This window comes from Trachymyrmex cornetzi, unplaced genomic scaffold (assembly GCF_001594075.2).
Source record: "Trachymyrmex cornetzi isolate Tcor2-1 unplaced genomic scaffold, Tcor1.1 scaffold346, whole genome shotgun sequence".
NCBI classification, from domain to species: domain Eukaryota; kingdom Metazoa; phylum Arthropoda; class Insecta; order Hymenoptera; family Formicidae; genus Trachymyrmex; species Trachymyrmex cornetzi.
Window position 1 is genome coordinate 478,324 of NW_017298173.1, and position 12,865 is coordinate 491,188.

At 42.7% G+C, this 12,865-nt stretch overlaps 2 protein-coding genes across 2 annotated transcripts in view; both read left to right on the forward strand.

Moving 5' to 3' along the window:
- Positions 1–5,829, forward strand: part of LOC108763232 (insulin-like growth factor-binding protein complex acid labile subunit) — a 230,433-nt gene extending 224,604 nt beyond the window's left edge. The window contains exon 5 of the mRNA XM_018510679.1: positions 4,086–5,829. Coding sequence (XP_018366181.1) covers positions 4,086–5,756 — 1,671 coding nt within the window. The 3' untranslated portion in view covers positions 5,757–5,829. The remainder of the gene's footprint in view (positions 1–4,085) is intronic.
- A 38-nt stretch (positions 5,830–5,867) lies between these two features.
- Positions 5,868–6,491, forward strand: LOC108763208 (WAS/WASL-interacting protein family member 1-like). Its single transcript, XM_018510637.1, has one exon. It carries the CDS (start codon positions 5,868–5,870, stop codon positions 6,489–6,491), a length of 624 nt encoding a protein of 207 aa, XP_018366139.1.
- Positions 6,492–12,865: the final 6,374 nt, after the last annotated feature.

Here is a 12,865-nt window from a genome sequence, read left to right on the forward strand (position 1 = left end):
AAAAAATTTGATCAATTTATATTTATAAGAAAAATGCCCAAATGTTGAATAACCAGTTGTAATGTTTCGCCGTGTTTATTTAGTTCAAGATTGTTCTTAGGGGAAACAATTAAAAGTGATCAGGCTCATACTTGAGAGTCTTTAGTTTAACATTGAATTTTTTGGTAAATAAGTAGGTTACTTAGTGAAAGCACCGCATTTGAAAGACATATCTCGACAATAGTAAGAATACGATTATAACAAAGAAATGTACATATGTGAACTATGCTTTTTACTCTAAACTAAATGGATATGCGATGGCACGAGACATGGGTGAGACCAACCGGCATGATTATTCGCGGTGGTTATTACACGTTGCTCTATTAATTTCTCCGGTTGTCTCCGCAGCAGACGATGACGTCTGAATCGGACACCGGTGTTCCGATTCCAACCGCATGTTGTCGCATACGTAATTTGCGCCTCGTGCACGCCGATGAGTCGCGTTGCTCTCTAGCTGCCAACAGCGGCCTCCCCGAACTGCATAAATAATTTCGAGACGCGGATGGTCTCTAACCTGTCGGTTCACGCGGCACTATACATTGATAGCATCACTTTGTGTCGATAAGTTTGTTGGAAGTTTTAAGAGGAACAAACGGGATAGAAGTAACGGAAGTTTAAGAGGTTGGAGAAATAAATATATAAGTTTACAGTTATTTCGATTGTCGAAAACTGTACATAGTTGACAAATTTGTGTTAAATTTAACACATTCCATATGTCTCAAAAGGTTCACCTAATTTTTGTTGTTCAATTTAACGACTAGATGAATACCTATGTTAGAAAGTAATACAAATATTATATTAAAAAATTGACGAATATATAATACTGATACAATTTATAAACAAATCATGGTAACCTATTTTTTTAAATAATTATATAACAATGAACAATAATAACATTTAATATTTATAATATGTTAAATTAACACGTGCATTTTATGCGTTTATCTTAAAATTGTTTTAAAGCAATAGATTATTTCCACACTGATTTGTTCATTTGTTCAATTTGTTTAAATTGTGTTATTTTAATACATTAAGAAATGTTGAATATCAATTTAACACACAATATTTGAATGAACACAACTACATTATGTAAAATTAACACTCAGATATGTCAAAAATTTAATATAAAAATTTTAGGACCGGTTAACATAAATAAAAGATATTTTTTATCGTGTAAGAATATAGTTCGTATATCTGTGAAAGAGAGAACTCAGAAAAATTTTTAGATAAGTACCCCGCATACAGATACACGATAATTGAAGCGAAATCAAATTGAACGAAGTAATGAGAAAAGAGAAAACGTGCATGGAAAATATTACAAAAAACACAACAGTGATTTATAGCAATAAGCCGAAAGGCTAATTGAAAATAATGAATATGTAGGTAATGCAGAGAAAGAGAGAAAGAGAAAGAGAGAGATAGAGTGAGGCTGACCTAGACAAAAATTTATTGTGTTCTGTGGAGAGTCCTTTAATGCAGATAAAAATATAGATATATAGTAATATATTATCTAAAATTAGCTGAAATAATAAGAGGAGAAATGTAGAATCAAGTATCCTACTATAGTTAGAAAAACTATACTAATTGTAAGAAGGCAAAAGTTAGAGCTTTCAATTTAGAAAATAAAAGGTACTAGGCATTTCTTCTTTGAAGACGCGGGTTTGCAAATTTTTGCAGATAATAAATCTCACAAATATCTTTCTAATAAAAATGATTGATAGATAATTCCCGTTTGGAATGTACCGATTTGCCGAGGATAACAATAGTATTCTTCCTAGTAAAATCATTGATTATCTTTTTTATTCAAATTAAAGAAGATAAACGACGAACAAGGAGACGAAGGAGAACGAGGAAAAGTCTATTTGTGGCCTAAAACCTCATTAATAACGGCCGGAACTCGTGATGCTGCGTAATACGGCTGAAATGAGAAATGAGTAACGGGGTCATGCGCGCGTGGAGAACGCGCGGAAGTTCCGCATTCGCAGGGATCGCATAATCCTTTCCTAATGACGCGACCGTTTTTAGCTTTAATACGCGCACCGACACGCGCGGCAGTGATACGGCGAATATCCGGCGAATATCCGGACGCGTTTTCCTGCGCGGCTCGCGTATTTCGTCGCGCGGATTAGCAGTCCGCGCTGAAACGTATGTAAAGTCGCGCGTTATGTATGGCGTACTTATACGCGAAAGGGGACAGACTCCACGTGCTCCAGATTTGCCTTGGACTGTCCGAGAGCAAATACCTTGCCTTCGTCCAACTACGCTCATCCGTTTAGACTTCGACATCGAGCAACTCGGCAATTAAGTCTCGCAAATTTCTGCTCCGCTCGAGAAGAGTGTTTGAAAGTATGTTATACTTCCCCATGTGTCCTCTTGAGAGGACTTTGTTAAACATTTTGTCGTTTATGTTGCACGAAAATAGTCTCGAAAGGCAAATATATCTCTTAGATTTAGTTTTCGACATCTGTCATGTTGATACATATATTGGTTATTCCTGAGCAATGTATATGTGGCTTAATGCGGACATACGGAGTGCATCAGTGCCGACACTGGTCCGACGAGACGAGGCGAGTTTTCGAAATAAATCCTTCCGTACGCGTAAATCATGCGAGCTCTTTTTTTTTTCTCTCGAAACGCCGTTAATATTCCCGGCATTTTCGTGCGACTGTCACGCCGGACGATCGATTTCGCTGGATTTTTAGACTTCTGTTGACCCGGATTGTTATCGCAAGAAAAATACTCTTATCAATCCGACGAATCGCGTTGCCGTGATCGTGCATGAATGATGAATCTCCAGATAAACGAGGCTGAACGCAATCCATCAGATCACCGGCAATCTTGATTGAATCTGCTTGATCCGATAGAAACTCGCTTTGTACCGCGCGCGAGGACTGAAACTACGTGAAGCGCGTAAAGATCGTGTTTAACCTTTCGCGAACCAGGTGAAAAAAATCAACATGGCGAACCATGTAGGGTATCTCGTACCTCATGGTATACTTCATCATAAGTATGCTAATTTAGTACGACAGGCAACTCCAGCTACATGAAACGGTAACTTGCGCGCAGTATTTTTTAAAAAGTTAGAAGTTTACATCTCTCTTGCGGGGATGTGTCACACCTTACCTAGTCCACCGAAGATTAACAATGTAATATCGATCGTTAGTCACAGTGGGCCACCTTGGCAAAGAGAGAAAGAAAAACATCACCAAAGATGATTTCGTTAAATTTGGAACATGCGAGAGTACACCTCAGCTTCACCCGATTGACATAGTACCTGATATATCAGGATCCGTCTGGGTCGATATCGAATTTTTCTTGCCGAGGAGAACCAGCTTTCTTTCCGTCCGAAACGACGCCGAGCGTCTTCGCCCATTTCGGGGATCAGCCATCCCGTTTAGGTTTTACGGCGTACTTGGGGCCACGGTGTGCTCGGACTCGTCCGGACGACGGCATGCTCAGGCGTTTCCATCTCGAATAGAAGTTTTTATGCCCCGGGAGCTTATTATCCGCGGAACAGCCGCGGGCGCTCGTATTTCCGGATATAATTTAGCCAGTCGAGCGTTTCAGCTGCGCGCGGCAGGCTTAATTTCGCACCTACGTGCGCGATCGCGGCCAACGAAAACGGAAATAACTTCACCCTCACGTTACGAGCGCGGAGAAAGGGAGAGAAAGAGAATGAACGAGCGCGCGTTGCTGCTCGTCGGCCACGGCGCGGTGAGCTCCACGGAAAATAATTCAACGCTCTTGTCGTAAAACCGGCATAAATTGGGTGCGGTGTGCACCAGACGGTATCGATTCCCCGAGGCGACTGTCGACAGCGTTCTACGCTAGACGTAGACTCGGGAAATTTGTCCACTGCACTCTCCAACAGTGATTCTTGAGTGGACGAAACTTGAATGGGTCTTGAATTAACGCGCGAATTTTATTCGAAAATTATTCTTGATGGTATAAGAGTTTAAGTGTATATCGCAGTATTTATTTGCTGCACCGAGTAAGACTTTTTTATTAGCTAAATTAATCAAAATTTTCTCGTTTATTTTTTGCAGACGTCACGACGAAGCTTCACCGTCATCGGCGTTCTCCATTTGCTCGTCTTGGTTGGCCTTTTCGCCCTCGGCACGGCCGAGGCGCGGACGTTCTGCCCTACCGGCTGTACCTGCGACGATGACACCTTAGTGGTTTCCTGTGTGGGCGCCAATCTGGACGTGATACCTATTGCGTTGAATCCCAGCATCCAGCGAATAGTGTTGAAGGAGAATCGCATCAAGATCGTGGACGCAGCAGCCTTCCAGTTCTACGGCGACCTGAAGAACGTCGATCTTTCCAGCAACCACCTGTTCACTATACCTAACGGCAGTTTTGACGCTCAACGACACCTTGTGGAGCTCCATCTGAAGCACAACAAGATCTCAGCGCTGACCGAGAAGACGTTCCAAGGTCTCAAATCCCTCACGGTATTAAATCTGCGGGATAACTACCTGGAGACGCTGAAGAACGGCCTGTTCGCTTACTTGTCGAAGCTCGAGGAGCTTGACTTGGGCCAGAATCGCATATCGAAAGTGGAACCAGGCGCGTTTCAGAAATTAGGCACCCTCCGGGTACTGTATCTCGACGATAATCAATTGCGAACTGTTCCATCGCCAGCCCTGGCACCATTGAATGCCCTCGCCGAGCTTCACATTGGTTGGAACGCTTTCTCCTCGTTGCCGGACGACGCGTTCAAGGGTCTCGAACAATTGGCGGTGCTAGACATCATGGGCGCCGGTCTGGACAACATCAGCGATGGAGCGTTTCGCGGCTTGAATGCCCTCCGTACCTTGAAACTTGGCGCTAACAAACTGCGTGAAGTACCGACGAAACAGTTGGCGATGTTGCCACGTCTCGAGGAGCTTACCTTAGGCCAGAACTTCTTCACGATCCTGCGGTCAGGAGCCTTCCAAGGTCTATCGACGTTGAAGAAGCTCGATGTATCCGGCGCCAAGCTACTTACTACCGTGGAGAAGGGAGCCTTCTCAGACAACGCTAATCTAGAGACTCTTGTATTGAACAGTAATAAACGGTTGGCTGTTATGGAGGAAGGTTCTCTGGCCGGCTTACCAAATCTGAGGCATCTAATGCTACGTGATAACGCCTTTATCACATTCTCGGAGTCGCTGGTCGCCTGGAACGAATTGCGTCGTTTGGATCTCAGTGAGAATCCATTAGTGTGTGACTGCAGTCAATTATGGCTGGCTGAGATACTCGTCCCGAGAAACTCAAGCCCAGTGATATGCGCCGAGCCGCCCGAATCCAAGAGCAAGCCCATCAAGGGTATGACCGCAGACGAGCTGGGTTGCGCCTTTTCGGATTCGCGCAAGCAGGTTCTGCTGGTGACGGTGTGCACCACAGGATTAGGCCTCTTCTTTGGTCTTATAATACTCTTGTACTACCGATATCGCAGACGCGTGCGAGACGCACTCAAAGACTACAAGTGGAAGAACCGTGCGATATCACGAAAAGAGCATGAGTACCAGAAGACCTTCTCTGATGACGAGTACATTGTCCGTTCGGCACACGCCCATCATCATCACCATCATCATCAAACACCGCCGTCTCAGCCGGTGCCCACGCATCACCATCATCATCACCTTCAGCAACTGCAACAGCAACAACAGCAACAGCAGCAGCACGCTCAGATAGCAGCCGGTATCAAGCCAATACCGGTGACGGAGCTGTAGCTAGAACTACGGGCGGCGAGCCCCGGGACCGGTGGAGTTTGGTTCCTGCCTCATAGCAGCACCACCCTCGCCGAGGGCTTCACCTACATCGACGGTGAGACGGCGCGCCAGATGCGCCGCCCGGGGACGCTGCCCGTCACGAATAACGCGTCCGGTCACCGCGGAGCAGGAGGAGGAGGGGGAGGAGGAGGAGGAGGAGGAAGTGGAGGTAGCGGAACGGGAGGAGGGGTCAGAGGAGTCGTAGACGATGGTACAGCATCGCTGAGCGCAGCGTCGATCGACGGAGTCACGTCTAACAGCGCGAGATCCCACTACTCCAGTCACTCTCTGCGCCGTACGCCGCATTCGCAACCGCAACTCTCTGCCAGAGAGCCGGACGATCGGATACGGACTCTGGAGTCCGGACTTCAAAACGGAGTCCCAGCCGGTGGCCGCCATCAGTCGTCACCGCCACCGCTACCCTCCAGGCATCAGCCCAACTGCGGCCAGTCCTCGTATCCCACTCTACCGATCAACGGCCACGCTGCTCATCACTACCATCATCACACAAGAGAGCGGGAGAAAGATAGGCCGTCCGCTCGCGAAAGAAATCGTGAGCGGGACGGCGGTCCGCCGCCACCTCCACCACCGCCACCGGTAACGTCGCACCGATCCGATAAGCACAGGGAGACCCAACTAGAGATGGAGTTGCGCGACAACCTGGACATGGGCGTGATCGGCACGTACCGAGCGTAGATGATAAATCGGACGCGTCACGTTGCAGATAGACAAACGGCAAACAGGATTTGTAGTCCAGAAAAGACGTGATCGTATGATTACCGTGGACTCCTCCGTTGTGTTTCACATAGTATGGAGAAATTGACAATTTGAAAAGATGAAGGAGACCAGCGGAGGACTAATCAGAAGAAAGTTCCTTTCGTCGCGCAATATAAAAAGAATGAAAACTAGTAAAACGGGAAGAAGACTGACCATGCTGACGAAGAAATCGAAGAATATCAAGAAGCGAGACCAAAAAAATTGCACTAAAGTGTGATCGTCATATCGCCACGATATATAATCTATTCAAGACTTCTATTCGTATACGATCGAAATATTAGTATCATCGTGGATCGGCCATCGTAGATCAATTTCACGATCAGTCGAAAACCAACGATCGGTGCTAGAAAGACATTTGTTAGTTGATACTTTTATTTAAATTTTCGAAGTGAAAAAATGAAACTGAGCTTTTAGATACAATATCTAATCGCCGACATACCGTTATTAGGAAAAAAACCTATATTGATCATTGGTTATGAGATTTTTGTAATATAGCTTGATTAATGTAAAGTCTAAATATTAGCATCTCTTCGCGGATTACATTTTCACATCTGAAATATTTTTCGAAATTTTCAATTTTTTTCCTAATTTTTTAAAATCAATTTTTCGGCCTGTAAATGACGCAACAAACAAGCAAATAACCAATAGGCTCCCCATCGTAATCAAAAGGTGCGAATAAGCTTTGCGTTAAGTATATCTGTAAAAGATGCCGCATCTTTTCCGGAACGAGATGTCATTCCGAAAATTATACACCTCGTCTGTAATCCTAAGCGATCCTTAATAAGCCCATCTTCCCGCGCGACTGCTCGAAGATTAATATCCTCTCTACGTCACCGTGGGGAGTCGTCTCAGAATCTCAAAGAAAAGAAGACCCAACGGACACGGAATGACTTTCGCCAGGATTTTTATCACGTCCGTCTTATCACTGATGACCACAAGATCAGCACTGCCGATGAGTGATGCCAAACGGAAATCCCCCGCGCGGATAACCCGTGGGAAAACAGGGTCGGTCCACGATCTCCTTCCCTCTCCTTTCCCAGAAATGACGGGCCATCCGGCCACGTGGAGCCTGTTGTGTTCCATACAATACATACATATACACGCGTAAAAATTCTATATGCGCGGTCGACTACTTGATCGTGCTGAAGACCGCCGAGCTCGATCGAAACTGAAGTTCGATAGCGCATCGGTCTACGCCGAGTCATTCTTGAAGCCGATCCGAGGACGAGAGCTTAACGAGTCCGTATGGCTCTGAGGATCCGAAGATCACGATTCGAAGAACAGATGCGACTCGTTAAGATCCATCGATCATCACTCGATCGTTTTATCCCAGGCGGACGCGCAATTGAGAATTCGTGTCGCGCGAGATGAGACATGTATCATATGCGAGGAGATTGACGTACTATAAGCAACGTAGGACGCAACTATATAAATATATACATATACAGATATATATATAAATAAAAAGTATATATATATATACATAAATTATATATATATTCTAAACTGTCGAATTATTTTCTAAATAAAAACACCAATGTACAGAGGCACGACGGAGACGGTATAGTTGAGCTAGTGTCAACGCGTCCTCGACTATCTTTAACTATAAGAAATTCTAGATCGTCGTGGAGTTTCCGGGTACCTGCCTACTAAAATTGAAAAGGGAGAAAAATAAAGGAAGAAAGAGAGCCGATTGGTAAGCGGGTATCCGCGTGCGATTTGATCCCTCGATCGTTGAGGAATTGCGGGGATGGAGAAACTATCAAAACGTTATCTGATATTGCGACGCGAATTAGCGATGTAAGGACGATCGTTTCTTTTTTTCCTCTGGTCGATATGTAAGTTAAGGGTAAGATCGCGTTAAGGATTTAACCTTAAGAAGGTTTACGCTGTTATTAGGGAACCGCGCAGGTTTCTAAAACGCGGGTATCGTCCGTTTCCCTCGTTTCAACGGATGAGTGTCTTTCAGATCGTGAGGTCACGTCGATCTCTAACTGGATACCAGGGAATTCTCGCGGTAATGTCGTCCACTGTTAGATATCAAATGAGCAATGGTAACCCAATCTTTTGAGTTAAATAAAATTTTGTTATTTTTAACTTTTATGTACGTCAAAATTAATTCATTCCCGTGGTTAATTTTAAAATAAACATCGTCCACATATTAATTATAATAAATTATAATAAATAAATAAATTATAATAATTATAATAATACAATAAACGTCCGTATGTGTGCAGTTAGTAAATAATAAACTAAATTTGAGTCAAATTTATTACATTTTCTTGAGAGAAATTGTTTAACTTTATTATTTTGATTTATGAAATATTAAGTAGGAACAATGGCGCCTTACAAAAATTATTAAAAATAACTCAAATTGGGTATAATTTGACATTATGAATTTAACAGTGCAAATTCGTGTTTATTCTTAAAGATTGATCTAAAACGCGATATTCTAGAAGCTAAAGTCTTCTTCACTATCGATGCTTTCGTTACCAAAGCGTCTGTTTCTCTGTCTTTCTCTCTCTCTCTCTCTCTCTCTCTCTCTCTCTCTCTCTCTCTGTCTCTCTTTCTCCCGAATAGTAAATAATTAATAGATAATTAACCGGTCATAATTATTAATTATTAATCTATTAAATTTATCATATATATAATAAATTAAACTCATCAACAATAATTATTTTTACAATTTTCCGAATTTCGATGATGTTCCTCGTAGAATGCGTCTGCCAATCGCGAGACAATGCATCCCATGAGGAGAAACCGAGAACAGAGACACGATTCGTTTTGCCGACGTCAGGGTTTGAATCCTCGAGAGAAAGGTTACATCTCCCCCCCGCGCTCTCCCACCGCGGTACAGTGAGCCAAATTCCTCTGGTCCGCACGCCGCCGAAATACTGCCATTTAATCGTCCCTGAATCGTGATACCGATTATACCCGCCACGTGGGTAATTTTCCGGTCACTTTTACTTTCGATATTACACGAGGGAAGGGCAATTCCCGCGGCGGCGGTAGCGGCACATCGGAAATCCCGCGGCTCTGATAAATCGCGGCTGCATTAAAATGCACGGGGCGCGGCCGAGTTTAAGTTAGTTCGCCGACCGGCGTAATGGCCGCGGTGGAGAGTACGAGAAAGCGAGGAGAGGAGGGTAGGAGAGAAAGAACGAAGAATGAGCGAGAGAGAGAGAGAGAGAGAGAAACGAAACGTGTACGGCGAAGATGTACTTTACGGAACGAGATTATTTTTCCGCCCGAGTGTACCCAGTGGAATTCCACGGTCACCCGGCCTGAGAAAGGTGACTGCACCTTGAATCGACTCCGGCGGCAGCGGCGGCGGCGGCGCGATGCCGACGCTCGCTCGCTCGAATCGCTCGCTCGCTGCTGGGCGTGGAGAGAGAGTAGCGAAATTTCAGCTCCGCGCGGTAGAATCTACAACGGGTTTAGGATTAGGCTTGGAGGCGTTTAATTTCGCGATACAGCGGAAATCAGACGGAAATTGAGCACCGGGTAGTATTTGCAGAAGACGCATGTTGATTTGCACTCACGGGGGAGCTATCGCGCGTAATGTCGCGATTACATCCGGCGCAGCAATTGCTTCTTTCGGACAATCTTCAATCTCGGTAATAATGCGGGGGGGGGGGGGGGGTTGATTCGTTCTCGGCGAACTTAATTCACGAAATTATACGTTAAACGCGGAATAATGTGTGCTAAAAAGTTGAAGGAATAAATCTCGCCGAATAAAACACCGGACGCGCGGTAGCGATAGCGGGCCCGTGATTTATCGGGGGTAAATTACGGATGCATCGAATGGCGAAGAAAGAGACACGGGCGGGAGTGAAAGTTACTATCGATAATGGAGTAACCCCCCCGTCGTTCGGCGCCGCCGCCGAAGGAAAATATATTGCGGCTCCATTTTTAGGTATAACCGCGTAGAATTCTCTCTCTCTACCGTTGGATACATCTGCACATGTCTCAAGGACACTCATCCTCGCTCGTAAAACCCTTTCCACCCCGTTGACGCCGATTTGACATCGGGAATTTTATTATTTGATACGCGACGCGAATTTGTCGAATAAAAGCAGGATTTACGGCGTACGGCTGCATTTCGAGATAGAATTAAATGTGTACATTGTCACTTATCACAATTAATAGATTGGATTGCGAAGGGAGAGCGAAATATATCTTTGTAACGAGTTTCGGCTGCCGAGGTTCGAGATTCGCGAGCAAACTTTTCAGGCAATCGCTGGAAACTGTGAGATTTTTAATTTTCCCAATATCGATAATCGAACTATATGTCGATGATTTTTCCGAATAGTTCGATGGTTTTGTAAGCATTCTATGCTGCAAAAAAATGGCAAAAAAGCGGTTGAGCGGCTAAAACTATATATATATATATATATATTCACAATATAACTCTGACGTTCATGAAATATCGTTTTCGAGCGAACAGCTCTCAGAAATAAGTTCGATGCCAAATGAAACCGCGTAATCTACGCGGTTTCGATAGCCCGATAGCATGAAAGCATCATCGATTCTGAAAAAGATTTAGACTATTATTTTCGCTCAACTTTTGACTGCCATGAAGAAGAGCCAAACATACGATACGATTTTTATATTTTATACCGAAACAATTTTCAATATTTTATATCGAAAGGTACGTCTCAACGTACCATAAAATCGGTATTAAAGATTACTTCAAAACTCACAACGTTCGCGCTACGTTCGTTTTGCAGAATAGGTTTTGCGGAACAAAAGATGACGCAAAAAATAAGTAATCTCTTATTCTAACATAAATATAACCTTTCTTGAAAATACGATTACGTTTATACACACTCGGAAATATTGTTATATTTGTACGTATGAAAGATTGCAATATTGCTACATTATATCGTGCATTTGAGGATACGTGTAATGCACGTTTGGTGATGCGAACGTGCTAAAGACGAGCGGGGCAGTATTTCCGGCGCTTCAACGTCGAGACATCGACAGAGAGAACTAGCGTAGGGACGTATCTAATTTCGCAAGTTTCAGAGAACCAACCGAAATATCCGGCGGAAACTTTGCAAATTTTCGCTCGGCGTCTTTATCTTCGTCGAACTTTGCAAATCGAAGAGCTTCGCGCGACATGCGCGACCTGCGCAGTCTCGTGCGCTCTCCCGATAATCTCATTCTCTTCTGGAATGCTTATTTCGCCTTGCTCATTTCACACGAAGGACCTTTTTATATTCTTATTTATTATGATAAGACACAATCTCAACGTCGAGGCACGATGAGAATTTTGCGCGCATCTTTCGCGAGATGACTCTTTTGTTTTTCCCGTGTCGTTATTTTAATGAAAAAAAATTCGTGCTCTCATTTTTTTAATTTCGCAACGGACATAAAAAAGAATTCATCGTAAACATATGCAGATATGTTGCAATATGAACTAAAGATGTGCGAACTGTACGAATCGAATTGAATCAAAATTCGGTATCAAGATTCGTATTGGCTCCCAATTTGTAATTGCAGTTTTATTTTTAATTTTTTACCTGTATTGTAGCCTTATTGTCAAATTGTAAATAAATGTGTATATTTTATTAATTTGGTATTAAATATTTAATTAAATATAAATATGTATATTTAAAAAATGACTTAATATCGTTGCTGTTTTTCTTACACAGAAACGTTATTTATCTTTACATTTTAATTTAATTTTAATTTTAATTTAATTTAGTTTATTGCAAAGCTATATGAAAAAGACTACATGTTAACAGAATAATAGACATAAAATATGATACAACAGACTATAGTTAACATAAACATAAATACAATAGACAATAGTAGCTTGCAAATGGTTAGACATCGGCAAAATTACTGTTACAAAGCCTACCAGTAACAAAACCAGAATAAGACAATGCAATAAGAGGTAAACCAATAGCTGAAATCATACACTCACACACATACACCCGCAAACCAATTACATCAGTCTCGTTTAAATACTGTGAGTGACGCGAAATATATATATATATATTATATGTATTAAAATTTAACCTAACAATAATTATATTGTTAATTGAAAATTATGTTCCAAGAATTTGATTCGATTCAACGTCAAAAATCTTGATTCGCACATCTCTAATATAAGCATCTCACGAACATCAAATGTCGGTATGATGATGGGAGAGAATTCGGAAAATGATTGAAAAAAATATGTACTTTATAGAAATTCTCATTAAAGTGACGAAACCGTCTATTTTCATGTATTTATATTTTCATATATTTTATATGTAAGTTACGATGCGTTTTCCATTTAATTC

Bases quoted from the DNA above. Each gene is read 5' to 3' on its own strand.
- LOC108763208 (XM_018510637.1), top strand. From the start codon at position 5,868: ATGCGCCGCCCGGGGACGCTGCCCGTCACGAATAACGCGTCCGGTCAC.